Source organism: Mustela nigripes, chromosome 16 (assembly GCF_022355385.1).
Source record: "Mustela nigripes isolate SB6536 chromosome 16, MUSNIG.SB6536, whole genome shotgun sequence".
Lineage (NCBI taxonomy): Eukaryota > Metazoa > Chordata > Mammalia > Carnivora > Mustelidae > Mustela > Mustela nigripes.
Window position 1 is genome coordinate 6,258,255 of NC_081572.1, and position 20,195 is coordinate 6,278,449.

At 45.8% G+C, this 20,195-nt stretch overlaps 1 protein-coding gene across 1 annotated transcript in view; it reads right to left on the reverse strand.

Moving 5' to 3' along the window:
- RAB37 (RAB37, member RAS oncogene family) overlaps window positions 1-19,610 on the reverse strand; it is a 58,099-nt gene extending 38,489 nt beyond the window's left edge. Inside the window, exon 1 of the mRNA XM_059378539.1 lies at window positions 19,282-19,610. Coding sequence (XP_059234522.1) covers window positions 19,282-19,353 — 72 coding nt within the window. The 5' untranslated portion in view covers window positions 19,354-19,610. The remainder of the gene's footprint in view (window positions 1-19,281) is intronic.
- Between the last annotated feature and the right edge of the window lie 585 nt (window positions 19,611-20,195).

The following is a 20,195-nucleotide window of genomic DNA, read 5'->3' on the forward strand; positions in this document are numbered from 1 at the left end:
CCCAGAAACACAAAGTGGAGAAATTTCTTTCTCCTTTCCCAAAGCCAGGAGAGACAGAAAGGGCCATGATTCCTCCTGACTGGAGGACAAAGGTCTATCACTTCACTTAGGTCTCTTCTGGTGGGGACTTGGATGAAGCATTGGGGAAAGGAGTCATGGCTTGGGAAGAAATGATGAGCTAGCCTTGGGCTACACGCAGGTGCCCCAGCAGGTACAGGGGCGGTAATCGTGTTTATGGGTGGCTGTTAGTGTGTCCTGGGGTTGCTGATTTCTCTATGGACACCCCAGGTGGTCTGGGGGAGGTGGCCTTGGTGGATGTCCATCCTAGCATGAGCTGTTCTCTGCTCCTGCTCCCAATCCCTGAAAAATGATTCCCTAGAACCCCAAGCGCTCTGCCATCCTGGGGAAATTTGCAGAGCCTAGGCAAACTTAATATTATTGTGCTGGTCATTTAAGCTGGTGGGGTCAGTGAGACTGTTTTGATCCAGAGCAAGAAGTGGCTTTAGAAGGGTTTTTTAAGTGAAAAAGCTCAAAGCAGAGCAAGACTAGAGTGAGTTGAAGTATAAGAATAATAAAAAGCCTTGGGGGGCGCCTGGGTGGCTCAGTGGGTTAAGCCTCTACCTTCGGCTCAGGTCATGATCTCAGGGTCCTGGGATCGAGCCCCACATCAGGCTCTCTGCTCAGCAGGGAGCCTGCTTCCCCCCTCCCTTGCCTGCCTCTATGCTTACTTGTGATCTCTATCTCTGTGTCAAATAAATAAATAAAATCTTTTTTTTTTTTTTTTAAAGATTTTATTTATTTATTTGACAGAGAGAAATTACAAGTACACTGAGAGGCAGGCAGAGAGAGAGAGAGAAGGAAGCAGGCTCTCTGCTGAGCAGAGAGCCCGATGCGGGACTCGATCCCAGGACCCTGAGATCATGACCTGAGCCGAAGGCAGCGGCTTAACCCACTGAGCCACCCAGGCGCCCCAAATAAATAAAATCTTAAAAAAAAAAAAAAAAAAAGAAAGAAAGAAAGCAAGCCTTGGGCCAGTGTATCGTGTGCCGTTTTAGCTATCGTGCATAAAGTAGTTTATTGTTGAGTTTTTAAGCAGCCAGCAACAAACAGAACCTGTAAGTACATGGTTATTCTGGATAGTGAGGAACTTATCCTTTCTGGCAATCTATCACAGACACTAGTGAAAATTAGTGCCTTGACAGTTCTGATGTAAATCTAAAAAAACAGGGAAGACTAGAATTTAGCTCATTTTGGTTTGGTTGGAAGAGTCTGGTTGATTCTGCCTTTATCTCAATGGTGGATATGGGCTGGAGATGGAAGGTTCTGGCAGCCTAGCTGAATTGAGGAAAGGTGAATCCACTTAGAAAGAAAGATCCATTCTGATCACTTTTGGTTACCTTTACCTTGTTCAAGCTTCCAAAAGATGTCTGCTGGATATATCACTGGAGATAATGTCTTTATCCAAAATGCCAGCCACCTGGGTGAGTGGCTGGCTGAAAAGGGACCTCCTCATGTCCTGAGAGGTGGGGTTGTTGCTCATGATGTTTGTGAAAGCTGTCCGGCCCATTCTACACTCGGCAGCTGGACTGAGCAGACTTCTGACTGGTGGTCCTCATGGGAAGCGTTTGGGTTCTTTGGGTCTGGGTCATGTCTGTAGGGATCCACCCTGCATCCAGCCCAGTTTGTTCAAGCTTGAACTGAAATTTAGAGAGTGCTGGGGAGGAAGTAGTCAGGGCCAGGGGAAGGAAGGCAGACACACACAAGCAAGCTGTTTGAAAGGAAACTGTTTCATAATGTTTATAGATTGGTATCTTGGTGTGGTCTCGGTCATATCCGGCCACTCAGTAAAGATTTTGCTAAGGCAGGTTGTAAGTACCAGACTAGCACCTTTACTGTAAGAATGAGGAAGTTCAGATATGGTTCCTCTGGTCTGAGTGAGAGTGGCAAGGGCGATTTTGCTGTACGGTTTCTAGGAAAGCACATTCTGTTCAGACAAGTTCCAAGATATTTTACGATTCAGCCCTGACTGAATGCCTAATTATTTATAGCCTGTCTAAAGTTGCTGGGGTTTCCCTCCTTTGTTTTTTAAATTATTAATATTTAAAGATCTCATTTATGAAAATTGTACGGTTGGGCAGTCTCCTTTCAACATAGTCTTGGCTTCCAGAAGAAGGAGACGTCTCTCCCCCCACCCCCAGCCTCCCAAAAATTTCATTTATTTATTTGACAGAGAGAGAAGGAGCAAGACAGCACAAGCAGGGGTAGCGGCAGGCAGAGGGAGAAGCGGGCTCTCTGCTGAGCTGAGAGCCCAGTTGGGGGGCAGAACCTGTGATCGTGACCTAAACCCAAAGGCAGACCCTTAACTGACTGAGCTACCCAGGTGCCCCAAAGATGGAGCCTTCTTGAGAATTAGTGGAGGGAGAGAAATATACCGAGCCAGTAATCTCAAAATACATGATTAAGATAAATGTTGCACTGAAGTGAGACTGATAACCTATGTTCCCTTGACACCTTGGAAACAGAGTTCATAGCCACTTAGCCTGGAGAAGGCCAGACTGCTGGACTCAGCTGATATCCTGTACCAATATTTTTTTAGATTGGGAGGGATTGCTATTGGGGTCAGCCTTTTCTTTTACCAAGTAGGTGTATTCTTTTCCGATGTAAATGGAACCGAGAATTGGTCAGATCATTGAAAAAGCTGCTGAAATGAGAGCACTGTAAAAGAGGTATGTTCTTTCTTTAAGTGACTTCATTCTACTCAAAAATATCTAAATGTGTAGTAATTTGCTAGTGGTCAGATGTAGACCTAAACCTTTTCTTTGCTTACGGGTCTGCTGAAGGAAGAGCTCATCACTGTTTTTTGCACAAACCGCCCACGTGGTATTGTCTTGTTCCAATTTCTCTGACATGGAGCAAGACACTCTAGACACTTGTGAAGCAATCGGATTGCAAAACCTTGCTTCATTTTTATGTTTTTCCTCCTGATATTTTACAGTTCTCTCACTCATTCCTAACTTGGTTAGCATTTTTTTGGACAACTTTTTAAATGACGTGCTTTTATTGAGTGTTTCCAAAGCATTCAATCTAGTTTTTGTAGAAATGACTGTTTTTTTTGTTTGTTTGTTTGTTTACCCTCTTATGACATTGGTCAATATCCTTTTTGTTGCACTTTTTTAAAAAAAGATTTTGTTTATTTATTTGACAGAGAGATCACAGTAGGCAGAGAGGCAGGCAGAGAGAGAGAGGGGAAGCAGGTTCCCCGCTGAGCAGGGAGCCCAATGCGGGGCTCGATCCCAGGACCTGGAGATCGTGACCCAAGCCGAAGGCAGAGGCTTAACTCTCTGAGCCACCCAGGTGTTCCTTTGTTTGCACTTTAAAAAAAAAAAGATTTTATTTATTTATTTGAGAGAGAGACAGTGAGAGAGAGCATGAGCAAGGAGAAGGTCAGAGAGAGAAGCAGACTCCCCGTGGAGCTGATGTGGGACTCGATCCCGGGACTCCAGGATCATGACCTGAGCCAAAGGCAGTCGTCCAGCCAACTGAGCCATCCAGGCGTCCTGTTTGCACTTTTAATTGATTACTTTATATATGGATTAATTGACATAATTCTCATTAGTGTGTATGATTGACCAAAAGATTGAAGAGGGTTGGCTAATCCGGCACATTGTTTAAGAGAGGGTTTGGTTAAGAATGTTTCTATTAAACTATCTATTATGACCCTAATTTCATAAAAGAAAGGACATTTGAGTATGCCCAAGCCAGCATAGTGGGCAGGTTTCCTAAGAAAGGACAGTTGATGGCTTTCTGCCAGTATGGCTTAGGATGTCTGTGTAATCTCCTACAAATTGATTGATACTTTGTCCAGGGCTGGTACTCACATGTGGACCAAGGACTGGCAGCCACTGATTTCATTTACGCTGTTCTCTGGACATGGATTCTCTCCGTTACATCCCAGCTATTGTGGCCTAGGGTCCCTCAGAGTCCTCTAGTAATCAAATGCATCTGGACGCAGACTAAAGTTGTGGTTCACGAGGGACCTGTGACCCTACATCAGTTGGGAAAAGGGCCTCTTCAATCAGATTTCCCCCTGCCCAGCACAAGCCCTTCCCCCAACTAGTCCATTGTGACCACAAACTCACATGGCCCCGTCTTGAGGGTGTGCAGTTCTTGCATCAAGAAAGAGTGAAGGACTCAGTTCTGCTGAAGGAATCCCTGAGGACAGGTTCAGAATGAAAGAAGGGGCGAGACTTTGCTCCTAAGGTCACAGATGCAGAAGAGACATTCTAGACGTTTGTGTGGTAGAGCATCCACTCAGCAGAGAGCAGGTGTCTACTACAGTTACCAGCATAAAAATTCCATCCTGGGGAGTTTCTGAAACCTCCCACACCCTTTCCCATCACCTTCCTATATTCTGGGTTTCAGACACAGATGTCCCCAATCCTGTCCTTTTTTAGCTTATTCTTTTTTTTTTTTTTAAAGATTTTATTTATTTATTTGACAGACAGAGATCACAAGTAGGCAGAGAGGCAGGCAGAGAGAGAGAGGAGGAAACAGACTCCCCGCTGAGCAGAGAGCCCCATGAGGGGCTCAATCCCAGGACTCTGGGATTGTGACCTGGGCAGAAGGCAGAAGCTTTAACCCACTGAGCCACCCAGGCGCCCCCTTTTAGCTTATTCTTTCAAGATATAAAATATTTGATGTGTCTATATAATGTGTAGATATGTTATAAAACATAATGAAACAAATACCCCTGTACCTGTCACTCTACTGAAGAAATGGAGTTTACCAGTGCTACCAAAGCGACACAGCTCATTATTTGCCTTTTTTTTTTCCTCCCAAGGAGGGATATGCTTGTATAAGGTGGCTTGGGGGTCCCTCACAACCCTGGACCCACTTTCCGTGCTTCATGTTAATTAGCAAGGTCATCAAGTGAGCTGGTCTGCATCATGGGGTATTCTGTACAAACTGACAAGTCTATGCAGCTCTTCTTATTTTAATATTAGTTTTCCTCCCTTAATTCATTCTCAACCAATGCCCAGTTGTGACTTTGTGTTATTTCAGGATCTGGCAGTTGGTTTGCCATTTGAAAAGCAGTCACACAGAGTTTCCTTCTGGCATTCCCCCACAGAGTGCTGCCCTCTGTCAAGGATGGTGAGAGTTTCTTCGACAAAGAAGTAAAAGATCACGGCCTCTGGTCTCAGACTCAGCCTGGTGCCAGTCCTCTGGTCATTGGAAGGAGTTGCAAAGTTCAGACAATGACCTCATTTCAAAATTTCACACTGCCTCTGCAAGATTAATAATAAGCCAGAAAAGCAGAAGGACTGAACCCCAGAGACCCTGTGACCTTCCCCAGAAACTTTTGGCAAGTAAAAGTAGGAGCTGTGGAGAGGTAAAGTATTTTCTCTCAAAACACAGTGAGACATGAGAACAGAAGAGAGAGGAAGTGGAGGTAAAATGAAGGCGAATCTTCCCCAGGGTGGTGCTGGTGTCCGTTAAATCTAGGCTTTCTTTCCTGGGGTTGCTATCCTGAAGTTGGGTTTCATGGAGGCAAATCCCCAGGAGGTAATGTTGCTAGGCTCCTTTGCCCTTGAGACCCAATTACTGGTGACTCACTGCAGTAAGCTCCTTTCCAGTGGCATCTGGGCAGCTCTGGAGGCGAGTCTTGAATCTGCATTGCGAATGAATGTCCTCCACCGGCACTGACTCTGCTCCAGTGTGTGTCCTGGGCCAGGCTGACATTGTCACCAGGGCTGCACTAGAACTGCGGGAAGTCAGCATCAGAAGGGGCAGCTTCCAGGTCAAGCCTTGCTTTCCCTGAGGGAGGGTGATGTCAGCATGCAAATTCAGAAGAGTTCAGCACCTGGGGTCAGACACCCTAGGGTGGGCTTCTGTGTTTTATTTTCTTGCTGAGTGGCCTTGTCTCTTGGGGTCCATTGACTCCTTTGCATAACGGAGTTTCACCAAAGTGCCACACCCTCTGGCCTGTGATTTCAAAACAACCACGGTAACCTTCTGGTTCCCGATTTGTAATAGCTTGGGTCCGCACCCACATCTCTCCAGCAGATCCCATCTAGTTCTGAGAGGTCCCTTGGAATTACCACTCACATGCCTCATAGAAGGCTCCTTTAAGGCATTTTTTTTTTTAAAGCAAAATGCTAGCATTTAGTAAATACAGGTAGTGGATACAGGGGCATTTCTTTTTTTGTTACGGTATTATCTTACCTTTTGATAAGCTTCAACATTTCAGATTTACTGTTAATTTTCATGTGTTCACACAATGAGATACCATGCAATTATTAAAAATAATGAGGGTGTTGGGGAGCTTGGGTGGCTCAGTGGGTTAAGCCTCTGCCTTTGGCTCAGGTCATGATCCCAGGGTCCTGGGATCGAGCCCCGCATGGGGCTCTCTGCTCAGCGGGGAGCCTGCTTCCTCCTCTCTCTCTGCCTGCCTCTCTGCCTACTTGTGATCTCTGTCTGTCAAATAAATAAATAAAATCTTTAAAAAAATAATGAGGGTGAAATATGGATGACAAAATGCCTATGAGGTGGGTATAAATATATACAGCCCACCCTGAACAATGGTCGGGGGGTTAGGAGTGTTGACCCCTGCACAATTGAAAACCCACATATAACTTTTGACTCCCCCAAAACTTAACTACTTAGTCTATTATTGACTGGAAGCCTTATTGACAGTGTAGCCAATTAACACATATTTTACATGTTATATGTAATCCATTCTGTATTCTTCCAATAAAGTAAAGAAGAGAAAAGAAAATGTTGTTAGGAACATCACAGGGAAGAGAAATACCGTACTGTACTGTATGGTATTTACTGAAAAAAAAAATCTGCATACAAGTGGATCTGTGCAGTTCAAACCCATACTGTTCAAAGGTCAGAGGTATGTATATTTTTCGAGAGCAACTCCATTTTTATTTAAGATATGGGTTTTGAAACAGTGGCATCACAGGTAATTTTTCTGTTTTGCATTTCCCAAATTTGTAATTAGGTATTAATAATAATGGCTCCTGGGGCGCCTGGGTGGCTCAGTGGGTTAAAGGCTCTTCCTTCGGCTCAGGTCATGATCTCAGGGTCCTGGGATCAGGCCCCACATCGGGCTCTCTGATCGGTGGGGTGACTGCTCCCCCCGACCCCGCCTGCCTCCCTGCCTACTTGTGATCTCTCTCTCTCCCTCTGTCAAATAAAGAAATAAAATCTTAAAAAATAATAATGGCTCCTATGATTAACTAATAACCAACAAAAGCTGACTGACCAGCACAGTTCTCAAGTCACAAAGACAAGGCTCATTAACTTCTTCCCCAGCCCTATACTGCAGACACATACCCATGAGGTTGAGGTCTCCCCTGTCCACCTTTGGGTGTTCTGATCTGCCTTCCACAACATGCTTCCTGCTGCCCATGACCCTTGCAGATTGCTCTTGTGCTGGGCACAACCATTTCCAGCCAGGGAACATCACTGGTGACACAGTGACAGCATTGAGGGGAGGGGAGTTACGGATCACTCCTTTGCCATTCTGCCCAGAGCATGAGATAATCTTTCTCTGGCTCCTCATGGCTCATATGAAACCTGGCTTGGGGTGAGATCAAACGAAGGGATTGTGCCCAAGAGAATAGCTCAGAACTACTGTCCAGACCTATGTTTGAATCCCACAAGGGTTCTTTTTTCTTTTTTAAGTACACTCCATGCCCAGCATGGAAACCAACTCAGGGCTCAAACTCATGGCCCTGAGATGGAGATCTGAGATGAAATCAAGAGTTGGACCCCGGGGCGCCTGGGTGGCTCAGTGGGTTAAAGCCTCTGCCTTCGGCTCGGGTCGTGATCCCAGGGTCCTGGGATCGAGCCCCGTATCGGGCTCTCTGCTCCGCAGGGAGCCTGCTTCATCCTCTCTCTCTGCCTGCCTCTCTGCCTAGTTTCTCTCTGTCAAATAAATAAAATTTAAAAAAAATTATTAAAAAAAAAGAGTTGGACCCCCTAACCCAATGAGTCACCCAGGTGCCCAGATCCTCTAAGGATGCTTATTTGACAGCAGCAACAGTTACACAGTTTGGGGTCTAACACCAGATAAAAACATGGGACTCCTTGTCCAAAAATATTGAGAAGATCCCCAGACAGTGACAATATGGTGTTGAAACAATCATAGGGCCCTTCCAAAGGTGGAGACCAAAGGTGACTGTCCAACCACGAAGCTGGACTTACTTGGGAGACTGCCATCTCAGTTATCACTGCCTTCATGTGGCCGTAGAATGCTCATGCCTTACCCCCACTGGAAAAATTCAGGTGTCTTCACACCATCTGATCTTGGTCCCAAAACCAGGGGAAGAGCTTCTTCTCGTTCCAACCTGTGTCCTCATCCAGTGCCCCCCCATTGACCTCCTTCCCGGGTGGCTGAAAGTTGGGTCATCTGTTTCCTCTAGAGGAAAGTCTACTCCCACCCAGAGGGTGAGGCCTGGCTCCACAGCCCCAATAAGCTTTATAGGGTGACATCAGCTCATTACCTAAGTCTGGCTATTAATTATCTAAGTTTGGGTATCCAGTCTTAAGTGACACCATGTATGGGACACAACTAGCCCAGTGGGAGAGTGACAAGTTCAGTTCTTTTTCAGTCACTTTTTCAGTCACTTCAGATTTAAAAATACTGAAAAAAGGGAAAAAAAAAACCCAACAACAACGGATGGGGCACCTGGTTCAGCGACCCACTCTTGATCTCAGCCCAGGTCTTGGTCCACACCAGGAGGAGAGCCTATTTAAAATATATCTATCTATATCTATATCTATATCTATCTATATCTATATCTTTATATCAGGACCCAGCTTCCTCTGGGATTACCATGGGGTCCTCTTGCTTTTGCATGACTAGTTTACAGCTAACACACCCTCATTTTCCTTGGAAAACACTCCCTTCCACTTGTGGCTGAAGGGCTTGGGTGGGACCGACTTCTCCTCCAGGGGTGGGCACATGACTCATTTCAGTCCAATAAGCATTAGATCTAGGACTTTAGTGGAAACTACCAGCCCTGGGGCTGTGACCTGGGGCGGCTGGCAGTCATGTGACTCCTTCAGGAGAGGCCTTCCTGTGTATAACACTGAGTTAAAGGGAGGAATGTTGAGAGACAGAGAGAGACAGATGTCATTGTTTGAATCCCTGGTTCCAACAGAACAGCATCCCCAGGCTTCTCAGTTACAGGAGCCAATGAATTTTCTTTCTTGGTTTAGATGGTTTGACTTGGGTTTTGTCACTGACAACCAAAAGGGTCCTGACCATGAGAGTTCCCCTTTTATAAGCAACAGTGATGTCTGGGCTGCTTGCGCTGTGCTGTGGAAATCAGAGGAGACTGCGTATATGCAAGTGTCTGCAAACTGTAAAGCGCTGTTTGAATGGAATGACCAAGGAAGTACAGTTGGCGAGGACCATAGCCAGGAGAGAAGCCTAGTCTTTTCAACACCCAAGTCCCTTCTTTTCTTTAGCTAATGAGCTGCCTCTTGCTCTAAGCAAATCAATGAGAGGGGAGAGGGTGAAGAGGGCAGGGGTTGGACAGGACAGGGGATAGACAAGGCAGGGTGGACAAGTCAGGGGATGGACAGAGCAGGGGTGGACAGGGTAGGTAGTGGACAGAGCAGAGGGTGAGCCAGACAGGTGGTGGTCAGGGTCTACTCTGTGTGGTCCTCTCATGTGTTTGTGGTGCTGCACTATGATGTCTGGAGGAGACCTGGCTTTTCGGGCATGGAGGAGTGAGGGTTCTTGAGGGCATGACTGCAGAGCTCACCTGGCCCCTTGCCTTTGTCTTTCCCAAGAGTCTCTTCCTTGGTCAACCTGTCATCTGCAGGGATCAGAACCCTGGGATTTTTGGGTTTGGATACTCATCATTTCAGACCTTTGAAGATGTTCAAGGAGGTGGTGCCAGTTTTGCTTCTACTTATCCAAATCTGCCAAGTCTGGGTCATCAGTCTTTATTTCTTTATTTCAGGCACTTCTCAGTAGTCCACTGGAGAGTTCCTCCTTGTCTTGGACACAGACTTAAAGGAATTCCTACCTTGGGGGCCCAGAGTCATTCTGACCTTCAGCGCTGGGACCCTCTCCTGGAGCTGTGGATTTTACAGCCCTTCAGATCAGTCCCTGAGTCAGCACTCAGAACTTAGTAGCCCTGAGGGAGCTGCAAACAGTTGACCTGGTTCCCAAGGGCCCACTTACCACTTCCTATGACCTTTAAGTCGTCTTTCTAGACACTGAAGTTCATGTGTCATTTAGGCCTAAAGTCAGATGTGGCCTGAGTCATCTACATGCCAGCCCAGGGACCTACCCAGCCTGTCACATTCAGTTCCTTTGGGCAGGGAATGGGCCCTGTTCCAGGCCCTCAGAAGCACACGGTGCCCAGCAGAAGTTGGCTGAATTCATTCTCAAGATTCTCAACAGCAACATCCAGTTTCAAGGAGGGCATGTGTTATGGGGTGGTGGTGGGATGTGAGAAAATGGCCCCAACCACCTTTTTCTTCTCTCATGGTTCTCTCCCTTGAAATCCAAATCCCTAAGGCCCTGACAAGGGCATTGAGAGAAATGGAGACAGAGATATAAGATGACAAATGTCAGTGCATCTGATCGAGGCTCCCAAAGAGGGAGCATCCCCACCTCCTCTCCCCCAACCAGGTCAAGTCCTGGGCATTCTCAGTTTCAAAGGCAACTGGCTCCTAAAGGGGTGCAGGGAATGAAATCTGGAGAGAACCACATACTCTCTTGAACTGACACTAAGGTTAAGTACAGCTGGGGAGGCAGGAGTCAGGGTAGAGAGGCCCCGAGGTAGAAGGGGCAGCTATAGGAGTTGCACAACCAAGCTGGGCTTATAATGTAGCTAAACATCACACTACATCAGCCTGGTTTCATCAGACAAATGAATCCTCCACGTCTCTCTTTTTCTGGATTTCGTGCTTAGCAAACAATCCCCTGATTATAATGTGGTTTGGCATCTAGAGCAATGCATCAGTCTTGCGAATTTGATTAACACAAGCGTGCCTGGAGAGATGGATCTACTCTTGTGTGAGTGAACAAAACCAGGCGGCAGTCCTACAGAGCTGGGGGCTACATACCGGGCTGCTGTCGACACCCTACATGTGATGCTGTGACCCCCCCACCCCCACCCCACCATGGCCATGTGACCCCCTTGGCAAAGCTCTTGGCTTTCTCCTGACCCTGCCCCGTTGGATCTCCAGCTGCCTGGTGTTGGAGTCTGGGCTCTGCCACTTATGAGCTGGCTGACCTCAGGCAAGTTTCTTAATGTTTCTGTGGCTTGTTTACTCATCTTTTTTCTTTTTTATAAGATTTTATTTATTTATTAGAGAGAGAGAGAGAAAAACTCAAGCAGACTCTGCATTGAGCACAGAGCCCGATGCAGGGTTGGATCTCACGACCCTGAGATCATGACCTGAGCTGAAATAAAGAGTCGGACACTTAACTGACTCAGCCACCCAGGCGACCCCTTGTTGACTTTACATCTTTATTTATTTATTTTATTTTTTATTTTTATAAACATATGATATATTTTTATGACTTTACATCTTTACAATGAGATTAAAATAGGGTTGTTGTAGGATTGATGCGGTAAAGGGCTCAGAACAGTGCCTGGCACTTAACTGCTTTTAGGCGTTTGCTGCTATTATTTAAATTCCCACAATACCTACTTGCTGTCACCTTGAGCAAGTAACTTAATTTTTTTTTCTATCTGGCCTCTATTCCCTATTTATAATATGAAATTGATAATAACATCTCCTGGAAAAAGCATGTGGTAATTGTTAAGTGTCATAGCATATATTAAAGTGTTCTGTAAACTGTAAAATCCTCCACTGATGAACCATGTGTTAATTTTTATCATTTATCACTAACAATTATTAGTCTCACTGAGTCCCTCTAGATTATAGCACAGAGATGATTTTATACATCTCGGTTCACAACCTAATAAAACCTGAGAAGGGGGACAGGGAAGAATCTGGGTGCAGAATGCCCCCCAAAGAGGAAGCTGCATCCTGAAGGGCTGAAAGGGGCTCTGCCTCCTTTGGGCTGAGTCTCTACCAGCAACACCATTCCTTTCCAAGGTTAAGAGCTTCTGGGTCAGAAGTTGGGAAGGGCCGGAAGAAGCTGGTCTACAGGTTCCTGACGGTCCCCTGGGGGTATTGCTCCGATACTGGGCAGATGTGCTTTTTAGAAAGCAGGATTTCTGGGAGGGGTGTGGATGCAAAATTCAAATGAGAGAGGGAGGAGGAGGCAGAGGAAGAGAAAGGTTTGCTTTGCCTTTAAAAGACGCTTAACAACAAAAGATAAGGAGGGATATAGACCAAGAATGCATCATCATCACTGGCTGTTTATAGCTTGTGAGAGGAGGGTGTGTGTGTGTGCCAAGGGCAGAGGACGAGTGCTTCAAGACACCTACATGTATGCCATTCCAGGGGCGCCTGAGTGGCTCAATTGGTTAAGCACCCGACTCTCAGTTTCAGTTCAGGACATGATCTCAGGGTGGTGGGATTAAGCCCCGTATCAGGCTCCGCACTCAGCACAGAATCTGCTTGAGATTCTCCTGCTCCCTCTGCTTCTCCCTTGCTCGCTCTCTCTCTCTCTCTCAAATAAATAAATAAATCTTAAAAAAAACTAGGCCATTTGCAGAAGCACAAAGTATTAAATAACAGCTTCATGTGGATGGGTCAAAACCATCTACTAATAAGCAGAAACACAAGTAAGAACGGAGGGAGCAGAGTTTGGCATCAAGGTCAGTGCAACAGCCAGCATCTGCTAGGGGATTCTTTTTTTTAGAACTTTTTTTTTTTTTTTAAAGATTTTATTTATTTATTTGACAGAGCACAAGCAGGCAGAGAGGCAGGCAGAGAGAGAGGAGGAAGCAGGTTCCCAGCGGAGCAGAGAGACTGATGCGGAGCTCAGTCCTAGGACCCTGAGATCATGACCTGAGCTAAAGGCAGAGGCTTAACCCACTGAGCCACCCAGGTGCCCCTGCTAGGGGATTCTCGAGCTCTGCCGGTTTTAACAATTATAGAACCTTGCTGCCTTGAGGATCTGGGTGAGGTCTGGGGAGGTTTTGACTGGTAGGGCCAGTGAGGGGTTAACATTTCCAAAACTGTTGTTTGCTGCTGGCTTGGAGCTCTCTCACTTGGCCTCAGAAGACCTCCCCTGGTTGGTGGGTGGGAGGACGGTCCAGGGCTGCTCCCAGCTGGGGAAGTGTATTGCCTGAGAGCTCTGTGAGTTGGCAAAGGAGCTGTAAGCTCCATTCCCACTTGCCATCTCCAGGGACTGCTTCTCTTGCCTGGGAAGGGGAGGCGGGAAGCAAGGAGCATCCTGGGATAGGTTTAGAGCCACTTCAGATTTCCCATTTAACAGTTCCCCAGCCTGGGGCTTGCCACTGTCTGCTTACTTCCAGTAAAGCTGGGTTTCCTGCCATTGAAACGAAGGAAGTCAAAGCCACTCCCCAGAACAGCTTATAGGAGGAAATACTAGTGGACCAACACTAGTGAGTCTCAGACATTTTCTCCCCAAAGACCCAGGAACCCCAAGTTAGAGCGACGAATGCTTGGGGTGGAAAGCCTGAAGAATCTGGGAAACGGACTTTGGGAGGTCGCACCGAGTCACCTTCATTTCCTGCTGAGGTTACCCAAGAGAACCAACCAGCACCACTCCCCAAGCCAGCTGCCTGCCCTGGGATCTGGGCAGGACGCACAGATCAGTCAAAAGAGTCCCAGACGGCCTGAGATCCTCGGTGACGTAACACACACTTCATTTATTTATCTGAAAGCCTCCAGAGCAAGCAAGAAAGGAAAACAAGCAAATGGAAACATTTGACAGTGGGCAGCTAGTGTTTCCTCGTTTTTTTTTTTTTGCTTGTTCCTGAGCTGAGGATGGAAATCTGGCAATCCTGGAGATCATGCTCTCACTCTGGTTTTACATTTCTTTCTTCCTTCCTTTCTTCCTTCCTTTCTTCCTTCCTTTCTTTCTTTCTTTCTTTCTTTCTTTCTTTCTTTCTTTCTTTCTTTCAAGATTATATTTATTTATTTAAGAGAGGGAGAGAGAAGGAGAGAGCGCAAGGATGGGGAGAGACAGAGGGAGAGGGAGAAGCAGACTCCCCACTGACCGGGGCGCCCCGGTGTGGGGGTTGATCCTAGGACCTGAAGATGAAGACCTGAGCCAAAGGCAGATACTTAACCATCTGAGCCACCCAGGTGCCCCATATGTTTTCTTCAAAAACAAAAAACAAAAAACAAAAAACAAAACCCCACAACTGGTTTATTGAGGTATGATGAATTCACTTGAAGGTAAAATCTCTTCACCTATGGAGTACAGGTTTTCCTGTGGAATTAGATTCTTTTACCACAAATTTGTGTTCCATGAACACTCTTTAATTGAAAAAAAAAAAAAAAAAGTTCCCAAGGGATAAAGAATGGTAGAGGGAGACCGAGTAGTGGGTATGGCCTTTGCAAGGATGGCTCTATCCTTGGTAAAGTTTTCTGTCAGGGAAGTAAAATACTGCTGAATCCAGAGCTTTCTCCAGGATCAGTGGGCAATGGCCCAGTGGGAGAGCAAGGTTGGCGGGTGTGTGGAACTCTGGCTCTCTTAGCTATTAACTCTTAATCAGAGGCCATTTCAAATAGGGGTTAGAAGTAACCCTTTCTTCCTGGGTTATCCCTCTGTATCTCCTTGTATCTTTCTGAGGGCACATGTGAGAGTCTACACAGTATTATAGCAACTTATGTGCATGTCTTATAGTTACAAGCTTACTGAAAGTGGAAACGATTTGTGTGTGTGTGTGTGTTTTCTCTATAATACCCAGCACAATTTCTTACGCTTTGAGCATGCTCAATACATGTTTGCTGAATAAATAGGTAAGATGTGTGTACCACTTAAAGGTACAGAAATCACAGGATGGCCAGTAGACAGAGGAGGTGAAGAAGCAGTGCAAGTCAAGAGGGGGTACTAGAGATGATCTCTAGCCTTCCTTACTTGGCTAGAAGAGGTGTTAGAGTAGAGTCAGAGGGAATGGAAATCCCTTGTAGTACAGAGACCTTGATAATTCAATTTATTTTCAACAAGGACCAAGCCCTGAATGAATGGATGGACAGGCCACATTTTTTTGCCCCCTGGTCAGTGGTCTTTCTGAGATGCTACAGAGGAGAGTGACTTTGGTTTAGTAATTATTTGTCCCTATTGGAACAACAGTGGCATGTGTGTGTGCATCAGAGTGCTGGTGATGGTGAATTAGGAAGCAAGCTCTTGTACTGAAGTCTCTGTGTCCTGATTCACTAGCATCTGGGGCAAAATTCTGTGCCTCATTTTTCCTAGAGTTTATGGTCTGGTCCTGGCACCGCAAGAATTCAGTCTGTGGGCTGTTCCTGAACTTCCAGGTCACACCATTGCCCTTGATGGCTCTCAAGACTATACTGGTCTATGAGTTCTCTCAGCAAAAGAGCTGCAAGTTTGTTCACATGTTTTAAATTATTTAGTTGCATCAAATATTCAGATTTGTGAGAACAACAGCAGCTCTATTTAAAAACTCCAAGCATGTGATGGATGAACTCAATGTTTCCAAGCAGTTCCCAGCTTCCAGCCCACACTCCAGGGATATGCTAAGAGTTACTCAGGCTCATCTGGGTCACCCTCTAACTCTTGGGACTAGCTAAAGTGCCAATGCCATCCAATCCTGAGGATATTTGTCATACGTTTTTCATATAAGTGAATTTTAATGAGACAGTTATTGGGTCCCATGCTTCACCTCCCAGAGAAAGGAATATTCTACTGAGGATATCAGAGTTGGGATATTCACATGGAATTCTTGATGGTGGGTGTGTGAGCTTAATCCCATGGGATTTGCCCGTGAAGAATGGATGCATGTAAGCATGTGTGTCTGTGTATAGAGCTGCTGCTCTTCTCACAAAAATTCATTATTTTAGGTGACACTCAATGTGACACCTATTGAAGTTGCCCCGAAGATGGAGATATGTGCCCTAATAACAACCACCATTTATTAAATGCTTTCTATATATCAGACAAACATATATTTACATCTACATGTTTACATTATATTATCTAACATCTTCCCTCAAAAGACAATAAGCCAGATAATATTATTCTTATTTTATAGATAAGAAAATAAGGCTCATAGATGTCATTCAAAGTTATATCAGGTTCTGTCTGATTCCCAGCCTGGGGTTTCTAACCACCATAGAGCATTAGCTCACCACAGAGCTAAGTTTCATCCTTAGCAAGTTCTTAAAACTAGTCTACATAAAACTCTGGTAGCCCCACCAAAATATTAAATGGTACTCCCTCCTCTATAAATGTAACCTCTGGGGACCAGCAGGGGTAGTGTGTGGAAAGGAGTATGTGGGGGGTTCCTGGGAAGCTGGCAATATTCTCTCTCATTATTTTGGTAGTGGTTGCACAGAGGTCCTTACTTTGTGATAATAATAAGGGTATGCACATATGATTTGGGGTTTTCTTGTGTTTGTTATACTTCAGTAAAATCTTGATCTAAAAGATCATTCTTCCTAGCAGTGAATGTTGGAGGGGAGTCCTACTTCTCATGGCCAATATGTTCAAGTGAATCAATAATAATTTCTTGGATTCTATTATATAGCAAACTTAAAAAATAATACAAATACATTGACACTCTACCCTTTTACATAAAAGTTCTTGGATGGATCACATTAAAAAGTCATTCACATTTACGCTGAAAATAAATTAAAAAAATTAAAGAAAAAGTCATTCACAATAATAAAATAATATTAAAAGGAGGTGATCAACATTACATGAAAAAGAAAATTTTCTATACACATGTTCCTCTGTTGGGCACCCCAGAAGGTTTTAGTCCAGCTTCTGCTCTCAAGATGTTCACAACCACACTGAAGAAACCCGGCATTCATTAGCAGTAAGGAGACACTTGTCTTCAATATATCGGAAGTTGTTGAAAGCAGGCTCTTTCTCAATTTGGTGATAAATAAACTCAAAGGAAGTGAAGGTTTTGTCGGCTACATCCTGCATTTCATATGTGGGTCACTGAGGTAGGAAAGACCACCCTTATCAATAATTTGAAAACTTTGACCTGCAAATCTTTAGGTGCCAAAACGAATATCTACATCTTTAAAAGATAGCTTAAACTTGGAGAAACCCAGATATCTAATTACCAGGATGCTTTTGTAACTGATTTGTAATTATATTCCTTTGCTTATATGCACTTTCTACTGGGTCTAGATTCACAGCCTCAAAGAACACAGATATTATTCTAGTTCACTTCAAACTGCAACCATTTTAAAACTTCCTGGCTGGAGCAATTGTTATGAATTTCTCTTTTTTTTATACCTTGGGGATTTAGGGACCTGGAGGGAGAAGTCACATAGACTATTCAAATTTACAAACGCACTTCTCTTAGTACTTGATTTTCCTTCATTTGTGTCAGAATTAGCCAGTGTGACACAAGCCCATGCATTTGAAATTTTATTGTGCATATTTATGTTCTAGGGATCATTTTATATTTATTTTACTTTATTTTTATTCTTTAAAGATTTTATTTATTTATTTGACACAGAGAGAGAGAGATCACAAGTAGGCAGAGCAGCAGGCAGAGAGAGAGGGGGAAGCAGGCTCCCTGCAGAGCAGAGAGCCCGATGCGGGGCTCGATCCCAGGACCCTGAGATCATGACCTGAGCTAAAGGCAGAGGCTTAACCCACTGAGCCACCCAGGTGCCCCTAGGGATTGTTTTAAAATACAAATTCGGATTCAGTAGGCCCGGGGTGGGGCCTTAGATTTCACATTTTAAAATAAAGATTTATTTACTTGTTTTAAAGACACACAGAGAGAGAGTGTGTGTGTGAGTAGGAGGAGCAGAGGAAGAAATTCTCAGGCAGACTCCGTGCTCAGCGCAGAGCCCAATGCAGGGCTCCATTTCATGACCTTGACATTATGACCTGAACTGAGACTGAAAGTTGGTTACTTAAGTGACTGTGACACCCAGGTGCCCTCACATTTTTACCAAGCTCTCAGGTAATGTCAGTGTTGCTGGCCTGTGGACCACCCTTGTAGAGAGAAAAAAGGTATTAGACTTGGAGTCAGAATTACAGGCTTTTAGGACCAGCTCTGCCATTTACTACCTTGTTTTCTTAGACAAGTCACTTCCCCTCTCTGGACTTTCGGTTCCTCAAATATAAACTGTGTAATAGGGGGAGAGGGTGAATCGGGTTACTTAAGAGCTTGCATTCATGGAATTGTTATTACTTAAAATTTATTTATTTATTTAAGTAATCTCTATGCCCAACAAGGGGCTCAAACTCAGGACCCTGAGATCAAGAGTCACATGCTTTTCTGACGGAACCAGCCAGGTGCCCCGCATTCATGGAATTTTTAGAGTGATAGTTTGATTTAAATAATCTCCAAGTATAGGACCATGCACAGCTTTTCAGGGGACTAACAGATAAATTGGTATTAGCACAGCAGGATATTTAAGGGCTCAGTGAGGAGGGCAACGCAAGGGATGGGGAGCAATCCATGATTTCTTATGGGAGTACAAGGCTCTGATTCTTTTGAAGTGATGGATTTTGGGTTAAAAGAATTGTCTAGACAGAGGTTGCTACTTTTCCCCAACAAGCACTTCAAGAGGAAACCTACATTATTGAGACTTGAGTTGCATAAGAAATTTGAAAGAGGGAAGCAAGAGATGAGTTAGAGCTTTGAAATAAGCAAACACTTTTGGTAGGCTCTGAACGAGTCGAGGCTGGAGGGCAGCTTTCCGGAACCAGAAGGCAGTCTAATTTTATAATAACAGTTTGTTTCTGCTGTAGATCATTTTGATATCTAATTTCACCCCAGAATTCAGGTCTCTGACCACAACGGCCAAACCTGACAGGGCTGGAGCTTGGGAGGCACGGTTGGGGTGAGAGGGCAAACAGCCTCCCAGAAGGGTCACGGACGGCCAGGGTGCTCAGGCGACACAGAAGTGCAGATGGATGAGAGGCAGGAGGAAGCGAGTGAGAACAGGATACAGGTGATTTAAAAGAATTGAACGGAGCTCCTGATAATCGGAGCCTCTGGCGTCGGCCCCTCCCCCAGTGTTTACGCATATGTGTTTTGAGCCGTAAAGAGGATCAAACAGAAAGCGTACCAGGCTCACAGATACCGGCTAGTTTCTCTTTAAGTCCCAAAGCCAAGTCGGGGGAGCGGAGAGAACTGTTGACGGCGCCCTCTCCCAGCGTTGGGATGGGGGCAGGGGACTGCAGGAGATTCTTACCTTATGCAGGACGTGCTCATTGAAGTCGCGGCTAGGTCCCCATTGGTAGGAGTCCAGTCTCTGCTGGTCCATGCCCGGCGTGGAGTCCACTGCTTCTCGCCTTCCCAGCGTTCTGCGTCAGCGCTCCCAGAAGCCCAGTCCAGGGTCGGCTGGGTGCCGCAGGCTCGGGTCTAGCCCCGCGGGCCGGGCCGCATCCGGGTTCAGCACTGGACAGCTCCCGCGGCGGTGGCTGCGCGGTACCTAGGACGTGGTCGCGGGTGGGGGTGGGCGGACAGGCGGCCCCTCCCCTCCGCAACCATGGCGTGTCAGCACCAGCAACAGCGATAGTGTCCCTCTCCGCCTGGGACCCGCGTTCTGAGATCCTGTCCGCTCAAAATGCCTGTCTTGTGACTCCAAGGTGCTGGCAGAGACGCAAGATTTCAGTCTCACCGGTGGTGGGTGCGTTTCTGGTTCAGCTACCGGACTTCGGAGGCTCAGCGTCCGGCTGCGTTTCCAGGGCATTGCGGTCCCTGGAGCTCACTCTCCCTGATTCTCAATGAAAGAGCATCCCCGTCATACCGCACCGCTCAACTCTCCTCCCGCGTTTGCAGGGGCGAAGTCCTGCGGCGCTGGTGCAGATTCTCTTTTGGTCCCTGGACAGCTCCCTCCAGTGTGTCTGAGGTTCGTAGATGATGGGGCTTGCAAGTCCTTAAAGTCCTGAATTACTTTGCAACATTCTGCTTAACCGCATCTTCCCAGGGAGAGGGGCTATCCAGGGTGCGCGTGACCCACAAAAGTAGGGAACGATTGGCTCAGGAGAGGCAGAATGACGGTTTGATTAAGAGTACAGGCTCAGAGTTCAAATGTGAGCTCTGAAAATTATTAGTTGTGTAGCCTGGGGCAAGTTACTTAACCTTCCCTAAGTGTCCACAGAA